We start from the raw sequence: 25,265 nt of genomic DNA on the forward strand, positions 1-25,265 counted from the left end.
AAGCATACGGCATTTGTATCTTTAATTTTTTGAGAACCCGCCGCACTGTTTTCCACAGAAGTTGCACCATTTTACAATCCCACCAACAGTGCACAAAAGTTCCAATTCTCCACATACTTGCCAACATTTATTTCCTGCTTTATTTTAATATATGTAATAGTCATACCAACGGATATGAGGTGATATCTGATTGTGTCTTTGATTTGCATTTCTAGAAAAAATTTTATGGTGCAAATTTACACTTTCAAGGCAATATCAGAATAACTGTACATCTCAGCACAGCGTTAACCACTGGGAACAAAACAGAAATGTGTGGGTAAATTCTTCACAGTCTTGCTATTCATTTTCAGACATCTGAGCACAGTCTGCATATCTATATTAGGCAAACTCCAGGAACTTGAAATGTAATAGTGGGACAAGACAGATACAAGCACACGCCTAAGAAGCATGTAAGTCAAATAAGCATATTCCAGGAGCCCATAAATACCTGGACACTGAGTGACCAGTGAGGTGGGGAAGACATGTTGGGTCGTTAATATAAAAGAAGTTCTTAATGAAAGGCACATCATACAATTTTAAAGATGGGATCAGCTTTAGAAATTGTCTTCTCCAACTCTATTTTTTATAGGTGAGGAAATGAGGCTTATCCAAGTTGAAGTGATTTTTTTCAAATCTCTATTTCCACGAAGATGCATATTCTACTTTAGAATCTTTCTGTATTTTTATTTACATAAATAAATTAAATAGTATATCGACAAGGATCATATTCAATAATATAGTTGGGGTATTATATAACATTAAATAGTTATATATCAATGCAGTGCTTTTTTATTTATTTATACTGGGGGTGGCAAAAGAATTATACAAGTGGACATTTTGGTCAACATTGCTCAAGCAGTAGTTCGCCGTCATCAGAAGTGTCTGGACGCTGAAGATAACACTTTGAGCACCTCTTGTAATTGCAGGAGTCAAATGTGACTTGTATTCATCTTTTGATATCGGTATATGTACTGAGTATTTCAATTTTTATAGTTTTTTTCCTATCTTAAAATGTGTATACATTTTTTGGCACCTTCTGTATGTAACACCGAGACAAGGTTTTTGCACAAAGTCTCGTTTTATTGAAACAAAATTTGCATAAGTTATGGACAGTCAATATGTCTGAGAGCCCCCATTTCCCCCCTTTTCAGATATATTTTCCAGTTGATTATAGTCAAATATAGCACAACCTTGGCATGAAATAAAATTCCAAAATTATTCAAGTAGTACAACCAATAGATATGAATCATATTTTTAAAGAGTGAAAAGAAAAATACAATTGTTTGAAGTTCAATTAAAGTGATTTCTCCCTTTCCTACTCTTTTCATCTCTTCACCTACCTCGCAGAGTTTGTCTTTAAGTTGAACCAATCTTCTACTGTGGTTTTAGAATGCACTGCCTGTTTTACATATGCATATATTGAGGATAAAATATTTGGAATTATGATTAGGCCCATGAAGACAAAATATTAGAGTGTCAGTAGTAGTTCCTCTGGGGACAGACGGGTTCTTCAGATAAGAGTAAATAAAAGTCACCCTTCATTTTTAGCCCAGATTAATTTCCAAACAACCCAACTAGCTAGACCCATGCTGTCCAATATGGTAGCCATCTGTGGCTATTTAAATTTAAATTTAATTTAAAATTTTGTTTTTCAGTCACACCAGTCATTGTTCAAGAGCTCAAGAAGCTCACGTGTCTGGTGGTTACTCTATTGGACACACAGATATAAAACATTGCCATCACTGCAGAAAGTTCTATTAGACATCACTGGGCTAGACCATATAAGAGTCGATTCACACATAAATATATGTGAATATACAGGTTTTTTTTCCGTTTTACTCACAAAAGCTTCTTGTTTAAGCTTATCTTCAATACACACACCATCCTGTTTATTTTAGCCCAAGACAGTGGTATAAAAGTCATTATTTGTACAATTTCTCCAAATCATGTGATGTAAGAGTGCAAAGCCCGCCAGTGAAGCCAATCTTTGCCAATGTAAGACACAGTCTCATAGCTCCCTCTGCACCACAGCATCTTGGCCATGGGCAGAGTTCTCGTGTGGTACCCGCGAGGGAGCCTTGCTAGAGACTCCTCACCAATGTGGACTAGTCATCACTGCTCATCTCTATGGCCCCCTTAGAGGGGATCACTAAGGGCATTGCCTTGGCTCCCCGCTCTCAAGTGGGTCCCAGCACCCCCAAGGTGCCCACTCAGGGTAAGATGACTATCCATGCAGGCCACGCAAAGCTTCCCATGACCAGCCAGACCCACACCTCCTCCACTAGGGCTGCCAGCACACCATCTGAATGTTTCGTGTCCAATGCACAGGCAGACATCCCAGCCCGTCTTTCTACCTTCAAGGCCAGCTTAGGCCTAAAGTCTCTCCTGAGACTTTAAATTACAAAATTTAATTTAAAACATATGGAAATAGAAGTTTGTATAAACCCAAGGAAAATTACTCTGAGTCAAAGAAATATTGCATTATAACTCCTTCAAAACTACAAAATAAAATAAACTCTCATCTGAGTAGTCCAATATCAAAGCCTTTTTCACAACCCTTTTATCCCTTGATTCCTGAAAACAATGCAATCAACTTCAGAATTTGGTCTAAGTTATACTTTAAAAAAATAATGTGCATTATTTGGAAACAAGTATATGCAAATGAACTTTTCAATATCAACACAGAAACCCATTTATCAATTCTCCAGTCCACAGAGAGAGGTAGTCATATATTTGAAATTTAAAAATCATTTTTCCTAACAATTATGACCATGGTGTCTAGACTTTGTCCTTAACCACAAGCTACTATGCCTCGATGACATGACTCACAATGCGAACGAAGATTGATAGCTCCACATGATAGGGAGATTCTGTAGTCTTCTGGTGGATGGTATCAAAGCTGAAGGCTAAAAGAGACTTTGGTGGTATAGCTGGGAACAGATTCTGTAAAAAAAGGAAAAATATACTCAACCATTCTCCATTTCTTTATGAAATGTAACTACATGCTTATATCAGTTCACAAATTATTGCTGCTTCATATTTTGTATGGAGATAAGTGTATTTATCATATTAAGTCAACCATCACAAATGTAGTCATACTTTAGAAATATGTAGATATAAAAAAGAATAAGATAGAATTATTAACGCTCGTTCTTTTACAACCTTTCCAACCAGCGCACACACCTGCATCAGGGTCCTGGAAACTGTATGACCCTACAACAATAAACATGGTATCCCCAGACAGGGTATATGTTGGCCAAGGGTATAGATGGCCAAGAACTTGAGACTGTGGGTACAGGTGGAAGGGAATATGGTTTATAAGAGAAGTTTGGGCTATTCCTAAACCAAGCACGACCCTAGTGAGTAGACCTGTTCTCAATCTTGCTCTTCCCACTGCTTACTTCTCTCTCTCTCTCTCTCTCTCTCTCTCTCTCTCTCTCTCTCTCTCTCTCTCTCTCCAGCCATATTTTGTCAGAGGATGGTCTATACCAATGGTTTGCAGGCCCAAGGCATCAATGTCATCTGGGAACTTGTTAGAAATGCACATTCTCAGGCCTTACCCCAGACCTGATGAGTCAAGAACTCTGAGGGTGGGGCCTAAAGGTGACCCTTATGTTCACTAGCATTTGAGCACCAGTGAGGGGTTTCACTTCCTCACCATTCTTGAATCACACAAGGTTGGAGGTCCATGTGGACTCTAAATCTTTTTGTTTTCCTTATAGCCATGGCCTCTGTGACTGACTCGGACATGAGTCGGATAGAGAAGGAGAGAAAAGAGGGAAGATGAAGAAAAGAAAACAAACTGGAAAAAATTCAAAGCGCATGCCCATCCACATATAGGTTCAACTATTTTTTAAAATTGTCATTTTTGTGGGTCAACGTCAGCTGTATATTGGCAATGTGTCATATGGTTCAACCTCATATGAATATATGAAGGATAGAATTACTATAATTATTTAGAAATAAGTAAATGAATTCAAAATCTATCATCACTAAAGTTAAATTTTAAAAGCAAATTATTTTATTACTAGCCACAATAGAGCCAAAGCTTAATACCTATTTTCTCTAATTCTTTCCTATATTTTTGTATAACAGCACTAACATATAATTATGAATAAATTAATAGAATACAACAATGTTTTTCACATGAGGAAAATTATACAACCCAAAGACAGATTTTGACAAATAAATGGTTCTGTTATTTCCGTTTTATGTTTAACATAAATTTCTAAATTATTTCATAATATTTCAGCATTTAAGATTAGGGATTATTAGATTAGTGGTAACTGTGTAGAAATTTTCTTATTTTAGTTGAAAACAAATGTAATTTGACTAATACATGGTATTTTTCATTAATGTCATGAAACCTCTTAATATCTCAATGTGATGAATTGTCTTCCGACATCTACTAACAGGGAGGATGAATGCATGTCTTCTGAGGGTGATTGAGGGAACCTGCTCTCAGATGGTCTTCAACGTCCTGGGGACCGGGGCAACCTTCTCCCTAAATCCTCATGCATGACATCTTTCTGTCAGGCACACACCTTGTTTACCAAAAGAGAGAACTGAAAACATTAAGGGATAACTCTCAGGCATCCACTCCCAGAAAGCGGGTGGTGATTAGAACAAAAACTGATTTATGTCTTTTTCCTATTTATGTATTCTTGTGACAGGAGGAAGGGGCTCTAAACGATCTGGAACACTCTGGAAATAGCCACTGGGAAAAACACTTCCTGCTTCTCCTGAGGTCCTGTGACTGCCCATCCTCCATATTATCACCATCTTGTGGAAAATCAAAACCTAATGGATCTCTTTACCAATCTGTCATCATCTTGTGTTTTTCCTTTTGTGATTTTGATATAGATGCACCCTGATTAATATAAGAGATGACTTTTTAAAAGTTTAATTTAAATGTATTTTGAAATGGAATCTTATTTTCCTATTAACGTGGATACTCTTTTCTCAATATCATTTAGTTAAAAACTCATGTACAATTAATAACGCAACCCTCACATGTTAAGTGCGTGTTTCTCTGTCAAATACTTGTTGGTGTATCAAGCATTCAAGTGCTAGGAAATTGGATATTTTAAGTAAAACTGTTTGGCTTTTTTTTCCTTTTTTTTTTTTTTTTTTTTTTTGGTAAATGAAAACATAATTTACAAAGCAACTTGCCCTTAACCCATTAACTTTTTGTCAGTTTGACATATTAATAAATGTGTTGCATGAGTTAATAGAATTCTGTATATTCATTTTAAATATGAGTAACTTACCTCTTTCTTTAAGATCTTCAATATAGGCTTTCATAAATTCTTTATCAAAGTGTTGACGATCTTGTTCACTTTCCGTCATTTCTTCACCATCTTGACACTGGGTATTATCAATAGGATTATCCATAAGATTTACAAATCTATTCAAGAAAATATGGACAATATCACATTTTCAACTGTGCATTTTTAACTGCAAAATTCCCCTCATGGGAAGTCAACCTTTGTGGTTCTAAATCCCAAATTCTTACTTGAAAGTCACAGTTGACCACATAAAATTAGGGTCACCGGTGGAATAATCCATCAGGATTATGGAATCGGTCTTAAAACAGACTGTTCAGAGGGAAATGAGAGCTATCTAGCCACAGACAGAGGGCAGTGGGCAGAAAGCCAAAGGGTGGACCACAGTACTTTCTCTCAGTCAGATCTTTAAAACTGTGTGATGTCTTACTATGTTTGATATTATTCCCGATTAGTGACATCAAATTCTAAAACAAGATGGCTTAATTAAAAAGGACTCAAAATAAAATCCCCATGAAAGAAGTAGGTATTTAGAAGACCGACTACTGCTACCAAAAAAAGAAGCTAAAGGAGAGAAACTAAAATGGCAGTTGGTTTTCTGTCTTCACAATTTTGAAAGATGTTTTGATGTGAAAGATGACACAATTATTTCCATTTAAAATAGGAAATCCCTCAATTAGTCTTTGGTTGCAACTGTAGGCCCTACAATCTTCAGTGTTAATGTCATTCTAATTGGTTTGTAGAAGAGTTAACATATATATACATATATCACACATCCACACATATTTGTCATATTTTAGCATATATATTTCCCAGTTCATTTTCCTTTTAATGTCTAAATATGGAGAAAGCAAAAAAGTTTTAATTCTTATGTAGACAGATCCATTCAACTTTTCCTTTGCGATCTCTTTCTTTGGATTGACATTGCTCCTCCCTATCCAAAAAAAAAAATTTTTTAACATAGGCCTATATTTTATCATTCTTCAGTTTTTTTTAATCATAGTAATCATTATACATATTTTAAAATTTGAATAAAGCAATGATACTTTTTATTTAAATCACTAGTCTCTCACCCTATCCTTTGTGACTCTCATATCCTAGAGGCAATCTCTTTCATTGGTCAACCACTACATTAACTTGATCTGTTTGAAATATTTTACTATAGGACAAATACTTCGATGTTGTTTAACCAAGTTGGGGTCTTCTTTCCCTTCTCTTCATTTCCCCAACACTCCCACCTCCCAATTTTTTGTTATCTATACGTTTACTTTTTCAACATTTTATTATGGAAAGTTTGAAATATTCAGAGAAGTTGAAAAAATGTTTACAGTGAATACCCCTGGACCCACCACCTCGGTTCCACATGTAACATTGTACCGCACCTACTTCATCATATACCCACCCATCTCTCCACCCCTCTATCCACCCATCAAGCCATCTTATTTTCTGATGTATCTCAAAGCACATCACAGACATCGTGTATTTTTAGGTTGTTAATGCCAGCATGATCTGCATTCTGATCCGTAACCATATTGAACTTTCCTATCTTGCCTGAAGTTTGATTCTAACATTGAAAATCAATACACAACATTTACATTTTTGTGATAAGTATCCGGCAAGGCTTGGTGAGGCCTTCGTATTTGAGAAGGGGGCAACAAAACGTTGGCTGGCCACCTGTCCATGCAGCCAGTGTTTGCCCTGGGGCCAGCCTCACTGTGAGTGACCACTCAGCAGGCAGCTAGCCAGTTCCCCAGGGCCACCCTGAAGGAAACCTGAGGGTTTGGGTCAGAAGGCTGAACTGCTGGTGCTCAGTGTTCTGCCCAATGGAATCAAGGAGGAGACTGGAGGGTGGGGGATCACCTGTTTATATGAAAATTTCCTTTTTTCCTTCTGTTTTTAGCACCATGCCTCTCCGTCTACGTCTCCCTGGAATTTCTAACCACCAAGTTTCTCCAGAGTTCTCTAAGACTCACTGGCTTAGTTTGGTGTTTTTCCTCTCAGCATCAGCCTATTTTGTCCTCATTTCATTGGTCATCACTGTTCGTCTGTTACAGTGGGTTGGTGCAAAGGCAATTGCGGTTTTTGCAATTTTTTAACCTTTTAAACCACAATTACTTTTGCACCAACCTAATATATCTCCAATAAATCTGTTGAGATTTCTCATTCTGTGAAGGCCTTCCTCTGCTTTCTCCATCTTTGTGGGTTTAGATTGTTTTTTATTATTTTTTCCTCATTTTAATGGAGACTCAAGAAGTATGGGTGTTAAATACGTGGTCAATCCATCACCATTAACACAGCATTTCTTATTCTTTTTATAGTTTCCTTTTTATATTTAATCTGTATCGTTATTTAGCTATTTTTCTACATGCTAGATATACCACATATATAGCTATATGCTAGAAAGCTTTCTTATGCTATAAAGTGAAGAACAGGCTTTTTCTAGCCAGTTTTCTTAGTGCTATATTAAGTCACTGACACCTTCCCCCACTGGTTTATGAAAATCCCTGTATCACGTATTAGTGTCAATTTCAGGACTACCTAAGAATTCATCTACAAACCATTGCCTGGTACCACACCATTTTGATTATTACACCTTTCAACCACACTGTAATTCTTGGTAAGGCAAATTCCGTCACATTACTCTTGTTTTTCACACTTATCATTGCTGTTCTTAGTTTTTTGCCTTTCAGATATACTTTCAAATCAGTTTTTCAAGTTCCAAAAAAGAAATTCCACTGGAGTCATAACTGAAATCATATTATACGTAAGTATAATTTTTAGAAGAAATCCTATCTTGACAGTCTTTACATCCAGGAAAGACACGGTATGTCTTTCCAAATATTCAAGACCTTGGATATTCTTTTGGAACACTTCTTAGTTCCCTTTGTATAACAGAACTATTTTTTTCTGGGTTTTTTCGAGATAGTCTGCATTTTGGGTGATTACTATTACTGCCATCATTTCTTCCATTATTTCTCTATAGGTTATTTCTAAGAAATCAGTAAACTATTGAATTTTTAATGCGAACTTATATCTAGTTTTTCTTACTGTACAGTGATTAACTCAAAGACCTTCTATCTGACTCTCTTAGATCTCCACGTCCTAAAGTTACATTGTTTGAAATGAATTTAGTTACCTGCACACGGGTCACAGTTTTACCCTGATCAGAGGTCCCCCTCCTGCCCTTGGATGTGGACTGCTAAGCCTGCTCCGGTTGCCCAAATGTGTAAGGGATTCTGGGGGTGGATCCTGCTGCCCCTCTCTCATGCAGACCGCATTTCTAAGCCAGCTAAGGACAGTGAAGCCCTATTCCAGTGGAAGGAGTGGGGTGGAGCAGGGGGCAGAGGACGTTATACCCCTGTTAATCCGGTGCTTATCCAGGAATGAATTTTAGTCTGTCTTTGCAAGTTAACCTCTTTATTTCTGTTTGCTATACATCTTATTGTGAGGACCAGAGGGAGGAAAGATATATGCTGATGGTGAGCATTTGCCACTGAGAGAACTGGGAGTCCCAGGGAAATACTCCCTTGAGTGGTGGTTTAAACAAGCAAATGGTGTTCAAGGCAGATGGGTCTGTGGACACAGTGAGGATGTGGTTCCCACTGTAGGGGCCTCATGTGAAGGTTCTTGGGGAGGCTTCCAGCTCCTGGGGATGGGCCAAAATGGTCTCAGGATAGAGATGATAGGAGAACCCCAAAGACCCAAATTCTGGCAGGACTCACTAACAGAGGGCTAAGGGGAGGCACCCTGGAATCAGCTTCAGGGGAAGGTGGAGCTTGGGCTTCTCAAGTCCACTTCCAAGGTAAGAAAGAGGATTCAATATCTCACCCCAGATTGGAATCTGTTTGTATCACATTTGCATGGATGATTTTCCTTGGTTGGGGTGGTCTGCAGGTTCCTTTAAGGAAACCAAAGAAGAATGAGGCAACTATGGAGGATTCAGTAGCCACTGACCCATGCGGGCCAGTGGTAATGTGAGTGCTGAGTGACAGACCCAAAGCCCTGGGCATGTGCCCCGCTGAACCTTCAACCAGCACATAGCATTTGTCCAGAAATCCTATAAGCTCTGCCTCCCATGTCATTGGCCAAAAACTTCAAAATCCTGCAAAAAGACATCAGAATTCCTGTGAGCTGGGAACAGGTGCTCAAAGTATAAAAACCATCCGATCTGGTTCCTGAGACAGGTGCCCAGACTCTAGATGTTCCTCGCTCCTTACCTGTGTCTCTACCAGGACCTCTGGTCTACTCACTTTAAAGGGGTAGATGAGTCACAAAGGGCAGTCGGGAGCTCCACCAGATGGTCCCCACTAACCACCAACAAGGTGAGCTTCTTGAGATTAAGCAACTCATAGGGAAGATAGGTCAGCTTGTTCTTATACAAGAGAAAGGTCTGCAGTTCTTCTAGCCTAAGAAGATGGAAGAGGGATCAGAACACAAGGACTTAGTAGTTAGCTTCATAGCTAAGAAAACCAGAGTGAATTACAAATAAATTATAGGAAATTCCTACTTAGTTTATTTTTTATATGTGACCCTTCTGAGAATAAACTAACTTTAAAATTTAAATAAAGTCGCACCAGGTGACACAATTTCTTTTTAAGTTTTTACTGACTTTATTGCTAATTGAAGACATAGATATAGCAGCAGCATAAGCAAATTGCACAATATACAATAGGCCGTGACCGTGCTGGGCCCTAAAAAAAAAAAGTCAATATATCCCTCCAAGCATCTGCCTCATTCCAAGGGTGAACAGGGCATGGGAAAGACATACGAAAGGTGGAGTGAAAATAAACAAATTTCGGCAACATATTTCCTTTTGCATGTCTTGAAAGCACAGTTATTATTCTCGCATTATAGTTTCTAACTTTACAATAGGAAAGAAATTGCAGAGTGAAAAGGAAATGAGCAACCTATGCTCCAAATACGTTTTACTCTCTTTCCCATTTTATTCTAACCTAGTGACTCCTCCCTCTAGATTTTTCTTTCATTCATTTGCAAAATCTTGACTGATCCCACAAGTATCTCACAAAGCTCCCCTTGTGTTTCAAACTGAAACAATTCCATTTAGTCTCACAAACCTAAAAAGCATCAGTACATATCACATGTAACAGCAGTAGAAAAAGGTCACAGGAGGTGGCCTTCGGGACTAAGCCAATTTGGGCTTCTGTATCATGACAGCTTACTTATGCTATTTTATAAAGAAGATTGTGGATTCCAGGAGGCCAGAGATTTTGTAAAACAAAATCACCACTTCAAACCCAGCCCACTCTCCGGACCTGCCATACAGGAGCCTAATAATAATGGTGGAATGAATGAATGGACCTTACATGATTCAGTGTAATAATTATTTTTTAAACATGAAACAGCTACATGGATATAATTTGAAAAGCTTACTAAGCCGATCGATTTCGTTTGAAAGATTATGTATACTAAATCAATGAAACTAGTAAAAATGATCCTTACTGATATTCTAAACATAGAGTGACCTGTTTCTATTCCATATATAATAATTTTACTTTTCTACTTCTGTGGAGTAAAGAAAGTTAATGATGCCATTCATTGGGGACTGAAGTAAATTAAAGTTTGCCACGACAATGTAGATGTATGTGTATAATGTAGACTGGAAATTGTCTTATACAACGAACCAAATTCATTTCCTGGAAACAATGAACTCTGGAACATTCATTGATTTCAATGAACATCCATGCATTGTGCATATTTGAAATGCCAGCAGTGTTTAAGACATTAGCAACTAATCCATATACCTCACCTTCAGAATGCAAGTAGCTACCTGTCTATATCTTGTGGTAGGTCATTCAGGTTATTGTTGCTGATATCCAACCACTGCAAATTAGACATCCTCAGGACGCAGATCGGGACACTGGAAAATTTGTTGGCTGAGATATCTACAAATATAACTTGCTTCAAATTACTTAACTAGAAAGGAACAACAAAATATTCTCATTATTTTTGTAAGGGTGGGAATTAAGTTCGACTACTAATTTTTAGATTGATGTTTCTTCCCAAAGGCATTTTTTTATGAATATTTGCAACACAGATGGAAGGGTATGTATTTTGGACACTGTGCAACATGCTGGGGGTGCTGTGATAAAGAGCATACGGGGTCTGCCCTTGAAGAGTTGGTGCTTTCCTAGGGAAGCAATACAATTTTATGTAGTAAATGGGCAAGACAACATTCTTAGGGGGTGATGGAAATATCCTAAAACGGAATTGGTGAAATGTACGTTTATAATGGGTGGATTTCATGGTATGTAAATTATATCTCAGTAAAGGGGGTGGGGGAGTACAAGAAAAGGCAGAGAGACCAGCCCAGAAGGCTGTTGTTCCTGTCCAGATGACAGACAACATGGGCTCGGATGAGGGTGTTGGTGGAAAGGTGTTGGGCAGTGGTCAGATAACTGAACATGTCCTGGAGGGGCCCGCCCAGCAGGAGTGACTTACAGCGTGGATATGGGTTGTGGGAGCAAGAGAGGTCAAGGATGACTTGGCTTGCTTCCAGCCTGAACATCTGAGAGAAGATTGAACCATTTTCTAAACTGGGGAGGACTGGGGACTGACACTTGTGCAGGGAGTCACGACCCCTAGAGGTGCCACTTCACCAGGACCACGATCTGGCATTTCTCGGGGTGAGATGGATGCTGATAGTAGAAGTAGCCACTCCCTCCCACCCAGAAGTTTTAAGGAAAGGCGATTAACACCCCTTCTAGGATGATCGTCAGGGGCCAGGGCCTTCTCAGTACCTCCCTCCCCAGCAATAGTATTTTTAGTCTGTTCATTACCAGCAGGATTGTGAGATTCTTATCTCTCTTCAGTACAGAAGCGTGTTCAGTTTTATTTGGCAATAAAAACCGTTCATTTTCATCTGCTCCATTTTATCAGAAAATGATTTGAAATCATTTCTCCAATGAATGCAGACCAAAAGAAATTATGAGTATTTTTTAATTAATGGACTTCTTAAATCCTATCGGTAGGACTACTTTAGTTATCTACAAGTTTTGTTGACTATAGAAAACCTTTTAAAATTTTACCCCCTTTATTTATTCCCAACTGTTTCCAATTTATTCTACCTTGTGGATAAATAAATCAGGAGCTGCGTTACAGCCAACAGGCATCATATATTAAATAGGAATTAAATTAAAAGACCTTATGTGAAAATAGGATATTTTGCCTAGTTTTCCTTCAATGGAATTTCTGAACTTTAATTTAGGTCCTGGTCTAGTGTAAGAACATTTTAAAGACTTCAAAATAGCTGATATAGCGTGATTGAAATGTCAGGAGAATGTGAAATAATAAAGATGGATTTCATCTTTTAAAATTTCTTCCCTATATTATAGACCGTTCCATGTCACAGGCCAAATAAAGGTAAATCATAGTGCAAAAATGTTTACTCTCTTACTTCAAAGGGGAGCTCAGTTAATTCTAGATTTCCAGAACAATCCAGTTTCTCTAGATTTTCACAGTCTCCCAGTTCTGGAGGAATGCTCTTCAGATGGTTGAAACTCACATTGAGTTCTTTCAAGTTCGTCAAACGGCCTGTCATCAGAAAAAAAAGAAAGAAATTAACATCCACAGTGTGGGTCCTTTAAGGTCCTTTAAGAACAAAAAATAAAACGAAGGTGTAAAACATTTGTATAAATGATGACGGGGAAGGCATCAAACATAATTGTGCATTTGTTTTTAAGCACTTTTTAAGAAATGTCTGCTCATCATTTATCCTAAGTATTTTGGTCCTGGATCAGAGCATTTTTTTCTTATTCTTTACCTATTTAACCCTTCTTGAAACTATAGGTGAGGTACGTGCAGTGGGTTTGTTCTCAACAAAGCTTGGGTCAGGCCCCAGCACAACAGAGGGCAAACCCCTTTGCAATTAGATGATGAACGAAATAACAGGCAATGGCTTTGAAGAGTGATACAGTTCCCAGAAAGCATAGTGACCAGCTATGGCCTATCTAACAAGAAGTGAGCTAGGTACCAAAATATGCACAAAGCTTTCTGTATGTGGTGAATGATTCAAACAAGTACATTGTTTATATAGAGTGCATGGGATTCATTTATCATTGGTTTCAATATCTATATTGATTTAATTATGACATATCATGCTTCCTAAATAATATGCTTTAAAAAAGAAAGTCCCTTTCACAGGCAGGAAGTGAACATGCTAAGAAAAACAGGCAACAATTGGATTGATGGAGAAATACTGCATTTATTCAATCAAGAAAATTCCAAGTCTGTCTTGACTGAATAAAGACATAACCAGTTCCAAACCAGAAACTAGCACAAGAGCAAATATAACTAATATTCCAAAAATCATGTCATGAATGTTCTAAGGCATTGAACACGTTAGCATTCTTGGCCAAATTTTTTAAATTAGGAAACCAAAATTATTGGTTACTTCTACAGAGTAGGCAGTCAAAATACAAATCTCTTGCCATTTTATAAATGAGAAAGGGAAACATACGAAGACAGTGTATTGGAGGCAGGGCCATTTCTGAGTTAATTTTGTTGGCCTCGCTGATTGTTAGAAGATAATGCCAATGCCGTTGAAGTCAGTGGCCCTCTAACATACGCACCCGATACACGCTGCGAGCCTTATAGTCATGTACTGCAGTCAAAGCCGCAGGATGGATAAAGGGGCTAATATAAAATAAAGACTGTTTCTCTTTGGGGGAAGCCTGGAGAGCACATGACCACACTAATGACTTCCACAGCCCTGTGAAAATGCCTGGAGAAGTCTGTAACCCAGAAAAGGGTCCTCACCCAACCCACTGGCATCCTGATCTTGAACTTCTAGCCTCCAAAACAGTGAGCAATAAATTTCTTTCATTTTATAACAAGCAGTAAGCAAGTGTGCTCTTCGTCGGGGTGACGTCACCTCACCCCAGCCTGGGAATAAAGGTGGTCAGGGCCTTGCAGACGTGGCACATCCAGCAAGATATGTTCGAGTGTCAGACGCCCAACAAGCCACCTTCTGCCTTACTTCTGTCCTGGCTTTTGGTGAATTTTCACATGAGTGTGGCACACCACTAGTTCTGGGCATGCGCTGTAAGAATGGGGTTCTGTGCAGCCCCTAGACCTTCACCCCTCACACCCCAAAAGGAAGAGAAGCAGTAATGATCACTGCGGCCTTCAACAACGAAATGATTGAGAATTATAAAGTGTTGATCAAAACGACATAATAAGCTAAACTTATCAAGGGACTAATGTATGGGAACAATATGTTGTATTTTATGTTTACAATAAACATCTCATTGCAAAGTTTGTAATTCTACAGCTCGGGGACACTGTGGACAAGCAGCTCTAGGAACACAGGAAACAGCCCTGTCCGGCAACTGCCTGGGACAGGAGGAAGACGGAAGCAGTTCTCACAGCATCACCTGCCCACCCGCTGCCTGCTTACCAGGACAGAGGCCTGAAGGCTCCTGCTAAGCAACATACCAATTTCAGCTGGAAGATGGGAGATTTGGTTTTTTGGCACATCCAGAATTCTCATTGCTTGGAACAGCTCAATATACGTAGGAATGATTTGAATCAGGGTATTGCTTATGTGCCATTCTTTCAGGTGCGTCTGCTTCTTCAACGAATCTGGGAGCTCCTAAAACGGATGAATTACAGCAGTCAGCGCTAGGTCCTCGAAACGATGGAGATGAGTGGCAGTGTGCACAGAGCCAAGGAAAACCGTGCATTTATTTAAAAAACCAGAAGTGAGAGAGCATCCGTGAGGGCATTAGACTTAACTGCCAGCTCTCCAGCCATTTCAAAGAGACAGCAGGGACGCTGTAGTCATCATTAATCTCACAATAGCAGATTAGCCCAATTTCAAAACTGCTGCGAAGTCATAACCTCCCTGAAACCAAACGCCTGGTGAACACAGACAACCAGGCTCATCCCCATAGCCATGACGTAACTTGTTTACTTACAAGGTACCAATTTAACATCTTCTAAAAATAAAATCTGTCCGTGCATTAGATTTTTAAATGTGTGCTGCCTTTCCCTTCCTCTCTAGCTGCATTTAAAAATATTTCATAAACGGATATTTGCTGGGCCAAATTTCTAAATGTTTTTCTGAGTCTAGAAGAGGGAGAGAACACCAGAAAGACAGCGAGCATTCCGGGCCCGGTGCACCTGGGCCTTCGCATCTGAAGTGACAGAGAGGAACTCGGTCTCCAAGGCCTCCCCTCGCTCAGGTGTTCTGGATAAAATTGTAACGGTGTTGACTTGAGAGGGGCTATCTGTCCGATGGAAGAAATTCGGTTCACCAAGTGTTTACCCAGCCCCTGCGCAAGCGAGCTGTGGTCAGCACTGAAGGGATGGAACAAAGATGAGCATGGCACATGTGTTTCCTGACCTCATGCAGCTGACCACAGTGCACCATCAGCAAAGTGTGGCAAAGAGGGGAGGTGGCCATCAGAAAGTCCACAGTGGCCCTTTTTCTTCGCTCTCAGTACTTATAATGTGCTTTGTTATTGGATACACGGGTTAAGCTTTTTACTTACAAAAGTATTTTCACCCACAATGTGCAATGTGATTCCACATTAGTCCCATAAGACAGGCAGAGTGAACATTCTTCACACCCATTGGAAAGAGGAAACCAAAACCCAAAGACATTTAAATGAGTCACTTAGGGTAAGGACCAGCCACGTAGTTTCAGGAACTAATACAAAATGAAAATGCAGGCCTGTTGCTAAAAATTATTAAGAATTTCAAGACAGTGGTAGTAGAGCACTCAACCAAGCCCAGAGCCCTGTGCAACCTGCCCCCAGCCCTGGTAAAACCATCTTGGCACCTCCTGATCTGAATGCAACCCACACCAGACCAGATGGGGTCGTACAGCTAAGAGAAAATGAAGAGCTAGGCCATCAGGGAGGTCACCCCAGGCTCATAAGAGATGGAGGGCAGGTCCCAGAGTACCCTGTCCCATTGAAATGGACACCAGCCAGAGTTTACTGGCCCATGGCACCCCCACCCAGGTACCGCTCCAACCAGGAAACGGACGGTGGTAGGCAACCCTGGACATGCCTCACCAAGCAAAGCAGCAGGTTGGGGGAGTGAGAACAGGAAGCACCTGTGAACAGGTGGAAAGAAAGAGACGACATCATTGTTCCGGCCTCAGAATCCAAGAGAAAAACCAGCTAATGGATCTGCGGAAATTCCTCTGCTACTCTATTGTGGCAAGTCAGCAAAGACACCACCCACTGAGGAGTGTTAGATAAGTGAAAGTCTACATTTGTTTTTTTAAAAAAAAAAGCAAAGAGTTATTTTAAACGTCTGGGGGAAAGGCAGCAACTTGAAGCATTTTGAAGACTGTGCCATCCTGGTGAGGCCCGCTCGAGTCCCAGCCACTCCTCTGGCCTGGGAGGGATCTAAATGGACCCCGCTGCTCTATCCAGGGCTACCCTGCCTTTCACAGAGGAGGAGACTCGAGAATCTGGTTCAGGACCCATCCTGTCAAGCTCAGCTTAGCAGTGGACATCAGCCACAGAGCTGCACTGAGTGTCCACTGGCTACAGAGACAGGAACACATCGACTCACCTTCCACTGCTCCCCCGAAAGTTCAAACACAAATGCGCTGCTCTGTTTGTCTCTCTCCTTGGAAGGTGAACTCTGCCTTATGAGAGAGTTCCTTTCGATCTTTTCCAGAATCCTCACGCTGGTGTCTATGAAGCCATTCTTGCAGTACAGAGTCTGGGGGATGCCTTTCCTCCTGCATTCTGCCACGAAGTTCCACTCCTCCTTTATCCTAAAAAGCCCAACAGAGACCGCAGTCACTCTCCGCGGCATTGCCATCACCTATCTGGAGAAGGCCACCTGTGTGCAGGCGCAGTCCTTCCCGTTGCTGGCAACTTCACCGCCCCTCACTTTCTCCCTGCCCCTCCTTTTTCCTTTCTCCTGCCAACGAGAACGTAAAGGGACCTTAAACCCTCGGAGCTGTGAATTATTAGCAACTTGACTAAAAAAAGTAGAGGAGGTGACTTAGAGGGGATTTCTGGCCAAATTTTCTCCTAAAATTACCTATGTTTTTGATTAAACACAATTTCCTTTGATAGGATATGGTGCCAACCCAAATTTTGTAAAAATGCAAGCCCACAGGAATTTGCTGATCTTTCCAGAGCATTTGGATAGAAATATATAGGCAGCCCCCGTTTATAAAATACCTAACTTTAGAATATCACCCATCAGCCATCTTGAGAAATTTCACTTCTGTAGGTGAACCTGTTATTCATAAACTCCAAGTCCAGTCAGACACTCGAGCTGGTGCAGGACTCTTCCCAGCCCCCACCACCACCATCATCATCACCACCACCACCACCACCACCACTCCTCAGTACCTTCTTGTTGCTAATTTTCTGACCTATCATTTTATAACGTTCCACATTTATGCCTTATCCCACCAACTTAATTATTAGCTCGATGAAGACGATGGACCAGGTCTTGCTGCCCTCTGATACCAGTGCAGTTGTTAGAACAGTGTTTTCACTTTTGCACGTGGTGGGCCTTTTTCCCTTTAGGGATTTGATATCTGCTTGGGGCCTTTAATAGGCTAATATTCTGTGCAGTAGAAAAATAGGATTCATTGTCGTTTTCATTCCAAGCTATCAGATATAGACTTTGTCTCAGACGAGGTAGCCAGCCCTTGATAGGAAGTTGGTGCATTCCACACTGAGGAAGGCATCCAGGCTCTACTCAGGGACGTGCTGGCAGGCAGGATGCAGGGCTGCTAGAAGGGGGCTATTCTAGAAACAGGCTGCAGTTGCAGCCCTGATCTCTACAGGGCCTGGAGCAGCACACATGCTAAATGACAAGTGAAAAGAAGTCCCAGCTACCTGTGATTCCAGCATTATGTTGGAGAAAGGGCTTGGCCAAATCCTCCACTTGCCAACTGTCTCCACTTGGGCAAGTTACTTAGGTCCCAACTCCCTGGTCTTCAAACTGGGGATAATGATAACCACCACCTGGAACAGCCGTGACGCTTACAGTAGCAGCTTAATGATCAAGCAGGAGCAGAATAGCTATTTGTCCTATCCAAATAGTTCATAAAAGTGAAGAGCCAAACATAAAGAGGCATTCACACATTTTGTTTTGAACTTAAAGCATAGGAATATATCACCATTTGCCAACTTGGTATAGGGTTATGGGCTTCCTTCAAGAATGGGTCTACCCTTCAGAATCCCATTCTGCCTTTTCCGATAAACCACACGCATAAATGCATCACCCAAGAGTTCCAGTTTTGGTTTCTTCACAGGGGATAAAAATTACAGACGTACAAAGCCACCTGGGTGTGCAACCTTCCCAGCTGGTCATACGTTCATCAGTCTTGGATGGTGTTAATTCAATGATATGGTTCATATTTATCACACAGGTCGTTTTTCCAAAGCACTCAGCTTAGTTTTCATCTACACGATCTCTCTCTTTTACTCATACTTCATGAGTTTACAGTCAAATAAAAGCAGTCAAATTACAATCCAAGTAAAAATGGCATCAACACAGTGAGTCTTATCTAGCATTCAGCTCGCCGGTGAGGGCTGCAGTGCATGACAGAGAGCAGCCATCACACAGCTCTCAGGGGCGTGGGGAGCCTCAGTCAGCCTAGGGAGCCAGCTCAGCAGTCTTCTACAGAATTGCCTGTAGAGGAATTTACCATGTCATCGCTGGCTTCCCTGTGCCTAGCATGGTGCCAGGGATGCATGCGGGTCCTTACAGCTATGGGTGTTCCTTTATAGGAATAAATGTTCGTTCTGGGCAACAGTGTGAAGACTGTGAAGTCCGGCAAGCAGGTGTAACTGACAGTGAGAAACCACAGAAGAAAGGTAACACCCCCACCCATCCCCCTCCACAAAGCAACTGTTGCCTGCCTGGGTCCCTATTCGCTAAAGAAGCTACAAGCAAGTACAGGAAAAAATATACCTTTCCAATGCGCTTTGCTCGATCCTTTCTGTCTCCTTCTTTTGCCAAGCTTTGTGCTTCTTGACACGGGTTTCCCACAAAGCTCTGACGACAGAAATGTCGAATACGACCACTTTATGTCCCATTTTGGGAGCGTGAAATTATCTATTTAAAAAACACACACAGAAGAAAACTTCATACACACACAGAAGAAAACAGTTTTACCATGAACTTTCAAATGAAACGAGAATGAATCAACTGTCATAAATAATGATGAAATGCCTTGTTACCTCCAGGATGGCAGTTTGCTAATATTCTCGAGGTCTAATAGCGCTGTGTAAGTGAAAGGGCAACACGCACCCTGGGGTCATCTCTTCTAGAAATCACACTTGTCTCCCTACCCATCAGCTGAATTGTGGGTTCCCAAAGCCCCCGGGCATTCCTCAAGCTTCATTTTCTGTTTGATGCTATTGAGTTTACTAGCACCAATCTTCCCAGTAGGTTGTCATATACTCAAGGGTAATCTTGATGAGTTAATCACGCACACACCTGGTTATCTGAGACAACACACTAGCCACCATTAAGTAACAAAAGCAAACATTGCACCAAGCCCTGCTGAGTATTTTCCTACCTGGGACTGACCACACATCCTATAGACATGTTCTGTGAGGTTCCCCTTCAACATGAACCCTGCTGACCTCTGTTCATGTGGTTTTCCAAGTACAAAGAAAGTCAGCCTCAGGTACACCTCGGCCATCACATCTTAGTGAGAAGTAGCACAGTGCCTGGCACATAGTAGGCCCTCCATAAATCTTTGTTGCCAGATTGCTTCTCCTTCAGACCACTCAATGAGCTTTCTCTCCTTTTTATTTTTGCAACTCATCTTTATTGTGTGTTTTAGGTGATTATTGACTCACTGAGAAAATTATCAGAACAAATATACATTCCAATGTTTATTCCACTAAGCTATACTTATGTCCCTTATATAAGTAAAATAACTTTCTAGAGATTGTTTTAAACTCCCCCTACCTACAGCATCGAAATCTGGCTAAATCCATTTCCTGATTTGCACAAACACACACAGAGTGTCGGTTGACAAATAGTAGGGCTGTTGAATATTCTCTGTTCCACTTCCAAATAGCAGTCAATGGGCATGCAAAACCAAATATTTAATCTTCTGACTCAAGTGTGTACTCTCCATTAATGGCTTGCCAATATGGTGGAAAACTGGCTTATGTTTGTGCAGCTGAACATTTGTGGTCCATAATTTTAGGGTAGAGACCTTAAATGTTGACCCCAATTCATTCCTCTCTTTTCTTTAATTTCTGACATCTGAGACTGTCTTTTGTCTCTCCTGAAACCCCTTCACCTGAAGATTTCTAACAAAGGAGCAAATGGTGAAAGTTTTTGTGTAGACATCTGTTTTCATTTCTCTGGGGTAAATACATGGGAGTGAAATTGGAGGATCATATGATAACTCTACATCTAACCTTTTCAGAAATTGCCAGAGTGTTTTCCAAAGCAGCTGCACCATTTTACATCCCCACCAGCAATGTATGAAGTTTCCGGTTTCTCCATATCCTCTCAACACTTTTTTTTTTTTTATATAGACACCCCAGTAGGTGTGAAGTGATATCTCATTGTGGTTTTGATTTGCATTTCCCTGACGACTAATGATGTTGAACATCTTTTCAAGTGCTTGTTGACCATCTGTATATCTTCTTGGGAGAAATGTCTATTCAGAGCCTTTGCCCATTTTTTAATTAGGCTATTTGTCTTTTTATTGTTGACTTGTAATAGTTCTTTATATATTCTGGATACAGGTTCTTTACCAGATATATGATTTGCAAAAATTTTCTCCCATTTTGTAAGTTGTCTCTTCACTTTCTTGATTCCACCCTTTTACTTTTACCATAACTATGTGGTTATGTTTGATTGAGATTTTGTAGACCGCATATTGTTGGATCATTTAACCCATTCTAACGGCATCTTTTAATTGGTATGTTAGGCAATTTATATTTAATGTAGTTACCGACAGGTTTGCATTTAGGTCGAAATTAATTTATTATTCATTTTCTGTTTGATCCCTCTTTTGTTTTTCTCTTTTATACTTTCCTGCCTTCTTTTGTGTTATCTGAACAATTTTTAGTATTCCATTTTATATTCTCTATTGTGTTTTTTACCATGTTTATTTGTGTGGCCTTTTCCTTATCATGGTTGCCCTAAGGAATATAAGATACATGCTTAACCTTTCATAGGCTACTTAGAAACAGTATTTTACCACTTTAAGTGAGATGTAGAAACCTTACTACCATATAGGGCCCCTGATGCTCTCACCTTTATGTTGTAGCTGTCCTCTGTGTTATTGTATCAGTCAATGTTATATCTTTGGCTTTCAATCATCAAACTTGTTTTAAAGAACTCAGGAGGAGAAAGTTAGCCTATGATATCTGTCCTGATACATACATCTGTTGTTCTTCCTTCATTCCTGTTGTCCCAAGTTTACCCCTGTTATCATTTCTCTTTGGTCTAAAAAGCTTCCTTTCCTTAACAACTCTTTTAGAGGAAGTTGCTGACAAATTCTCTGTTGTCTTTCATCTGAGGCTATCTTTTTTTCAACCTTCATTCCTGAAGATTATTTTTGCTGGATATAGAATCCTGAGTGGACAAAATTCTTTTCTTTAAGCATTTTAAAATGATTGTACCTCCATGGTTTCTGGTGAGAAATCTGCCGTCATTTGAATCATAATTTTCCCACAGGTGATGCATCATTTTTCTCTCAATACTTTCAAGATTTTTTTCTTTGTCTTTGGTTTTCCTCAATTTAATTATGATGAATCTGGCATGGATTTCTTTGGGTGTATTCTGTTTGGGATTTGCCTAGCTCCTCTAATCAGTAGGTTTTTATCTTTTACCAAATTTGGGGATTTTCATCAATTATTTCTTCAACTATTTTTTCTGCACTGCACTCTTTCTCTCCTTCTGAGACAACGAAAACACAAATATTAGGCCTTTTGATATTGTTCCATAGATTCTTGAGGCCCTGTTCATTTTTTATGAATCTCTTTTTTTTCAATCAGTAATATCCAGCAATCTATCTTCAAGTTTCCTAACCTTCTCTATGGCATCTCTATTTCACTTATGAGCCTATCCAGGAAGTATTTTATTTCAATTATTGTCTATTTCATGTTCTTTATATCTTCTATTACTTTGCTGATACTTCCTATCTTTCCAGTCATACCCCAGAGCAAGGGAAAGTACCCAAGAAAGAGGTTCAGACCTCATTTTAGGAGTTGTGGCTTAGGCCGCCAGATAGCAGAGAAGTCCTCTAGTTTAGTCAGGCTACTACTAGACCACTCCCCCAAGTGCAAGTGGAAGGCTAGCTGACCAGCAAGTGATGGCGTGGGCAGACAGTGGGAGTTAGATGTCGGCAGGGGAAAGAGGCCTTCAGAGCATGGACTATACAGGCACTTGCCGAAGGCGTGGCAGCTTGGTATGTGGCCCTTCAGACCACAGGAGGCTGTGTGCAGTCCACGTGGAAGCCAGCAGAGAAAGTCGGAGTACGAGCATGGGCAGGAGGCCTTTAGAGTACATGGGCTACACGAGAGCTCTATTTGAGGGTCAAGAGAGCTGCAGAAAGGCTATTGCTAGCCAAGGTTGCCAGGTTGCAAAGAGACCGTGTTATAGGCCTGTGGCTGGCGCAGGCTCCAATACCTATCTCACACTGCTGATCCCTTGCCCACAGTGGTAAAGGCAGGAAGCCTCTTCCTACCACACAGTCTTCCTACTGAGAAATTTTAACATGGTGCTCATTTTAAAAGACAAATACTTAAAGGAATTCCACTATATGTCACAGAATACATACACTGAAAGGTACATTCAGAGCTGAAAGGCAATACGTCGATAACTGACACAGTAGGTGATCAATTAGGTCAGGTTCAAACCTCACACTCTAACCTGCCTTCTGTGGGCTGTGACTCCTGGCGTCAGATCAGTTTTGACTTTGCAGTGCTGTTCCGCTGTTCCATGTGCGCCACCCAGTGGCCATTTGGGACGCGCTGACAGTCTTTCCTAGGGGTCCATTCAACAGACCGGCATGCTGGGTAGGGTCAGATTCAGGTGTGCAGCTCGGGAATGAGACCAGAAGTTCATGAACAACCTTGCAGGGTTGCTCTCCGGAGCCTCTCCCTCTCTGTGATTTCCCTGGTCCTTCCAGAAGCCTGAGGCTTTAGTTATCCTGCTTTTCTGTGCACTTCCTTCACTGAACTCAGGGTCAAGCAATAGGAAGACTGTGAGAGGAAGAAAGCAACGAGAGTTTCCTCCATCCCCTGAGAAACACAGCTCCTCTGATCAGAAAGGAAGGATCTCCTCCTCAAAGTTTAGGGTGACTGAGTTTCTCTACTCCCAACCTTCTCCAACCCCCTCACTGCTCCTACTTCAAAATCCTATGGGTCTGAGGCAGGAGAGGATCGAGAAAATAAAAAGAAACTAAGATCAGCACAGATTTACCCCTCTCTCAGCATGAGGAGTCCCCTTTCCCACCTCCTGGAGCAAAATTAGGTGCTTTCAGGCCCAGTTCTGGTTTCAGGCTGCCTTGAGTTCAGGGCAAAAACAGGAAGCACACCACAGATCCCGCAGTGCTTTGAATTCTAAAGTCCTTCCCTCATTCTCTTGCAAGCATTTGCTTTCCAGAATCTTCCTCTTGCTGCCCCATGTGTTCTGCCAAGGATTGATAGTGGCATTTTGTGGGAGAGATTGGGTGAAATGTGCCAACTCCTCTTGCCCAGACCCAGACACCCCTGAGTTTAATTTGCCTCTTACCACTTTCCTGACTGTTTTCTTCAGCTAAGGAGCACCTAAGCTGCAGAGGTCTTAAGGCTTTGACATAAAAGCCTCCATACAGGAATGCCAAGCATCAGGCTGAAAACAAGAGATGGAAGTCCATAGCCAGTAACGGAGAAAAAATTTTAAAAGAGAAAGAATCAGGCAGCCTAGCTTCTTGAAAAAAATCTCTGCACACAATCTAAGTCGGCACATAAAAGCCAACCAAGTACAGTGAACTGAGTTTCGATGCCATAAACATCCCAGACAGCCAAGAGCTGTTAAAGCTGGAAGAACGGCTCACCGTCCAGGGTGTGCGGGCTCCAGAGCAACATGATTCAGATTCTGTTGAGTTGCTTTCATTTTCTTAGGCCAGTAAACCCTTGAGAAGCAACCAGATCTGTACATTAACTGCCCCTGCATTAAAAAATCATTGCTCATTACTTTGGAGGAATGTAATTCAAGTTCTCATCTCAGAGGAACGGTCTCTCCTTGATGTCTTCCTGTTCTATTTTTAAACAGTTGTAAATCAATATTAGTCTCAGTATTTTAGTGGGAAAGAGTATATCCTGTCTGTCATCTAACCACGTTCACCATTTGCCCTGTGTTTTGCAAAGCAGGTAAGGAGATTCTATTCCTCAGGTAAGAGGGTTTTAAATGTGCCAGGATTTAAATCAGGGTCTTTGTCTGTAAGATGTTCTGTTTGCAAATGTGTGTAATAAAAACTGAAGCATCTAAGCACAGCAAGTGATGACCACATTTGCTAGGGATCTACATGTAACATCCAGAGATCCCAGAAAGCTAAGGTACCAGGTCCTAAATGCCAGTTCCTGCCCAGCTGCTGATGTCTTCTGCAGGGCAGGGCTGAGGCCAGGCCTCCCTAAGACAACCGACAGGTTCTACCTTAAGCCACGACCCAGTAGCCCCATGGGTGTGTGCTGAGATCAGGAAAGTGGTTTTACAACAAGAACCCATGAGTCACTCCAGGACAGGTAGGAGGCCCCCCGCCCCCATCCAGAAACAAAGCCACCTTAGGAAATAGAGAGGGGGCAGACTTCAGGGACAGATGCAGGTGCCAGTCACTTAGCAACTTGGAGGACAGAAGATCTCTGGCACATTTACAAAGCTATTCTCTTCTTTGTAGGGTAAACTCCAGTCAACACAATCTTTCAGCAAATGCATAAATGTGATTTCCTGAGCATGAACTTTCTCCAGCACTAT

At 40.8% G+C, this 25,265-nt stretch overlaps 1 protein-coding gene across 8 annotated transcripts in view; it reads right to left on the bottom strand.

The window, feature by feature from the left end:
* Positions 1–6: 6 nt before the first annotated feature.
* LRRC2 (leucine rich repeat containing 2) overlaps positions 7–25,265 on the bottom strand; it is a 30,334-nt gene continuing 5,075 nt past the window's right edge. For 3 of the 8 annotated variants that reach the window (XM_081071415.1, XM_081071413.1, XM_081071414.1), the window contains 8 exons: positions 19,245–19,388; positions 16,872–17,079; positions 14,778–14,934; positions 12,739–12,875; positions 11,113–11,258; positions 9,575–9,730; positions 5,310–5,446; positions 8–2,982 (listed from right to left, as the gene is read on the bottom strand). In XM_081071415.1, the coding sequence (XP_080927541.1) occupies positions 2,933–2,982; positions 5,310–5,446; positions 9,575–9,730; positions 11,113–11,258; positions 12,739–12,875; positions 14,778–14,934; positions 16,872–17,079; positions 19,245–19,369 (1,116 nt within the window). In that variant the 5' untranslated portion in view covers positions 19,370–19,388 and the 3' untranslated portion in view covers positions 8–2,932. Of the gene's footprint in view, positions 2,983–5,309; positions 5,447–9,574; positions 9,731–11,112; positions 11,259–12,738; positions 12,876–14,777; positions 14,935–16,871; positions 17,080–19,244; positions 19,389–19,513; positions 19,557–23,180; positions 23,485–25,265 lie in introns of all 8 variants that reach the window. The other 5 variants (XM_081071416.1, XM_081071417.1, XM_081071412.1 and 2 more) reach the window with 5 other exon arrangements.

The sequence above is a fragment of the Rhinolophus hipposideros genome (genome assembly GCF_964194185.1).
Source record: "Rhinolophus hipposideros genome assembly, chromosome: 14".
NCBI classification, from domain to species: domain Eukaryota; kingdom Metazoa; phylum Chordata; class Mammalia; order Chiroptera; family Rhinolophidae; genus Rhinolophus; species Rhinolophus hipposideros.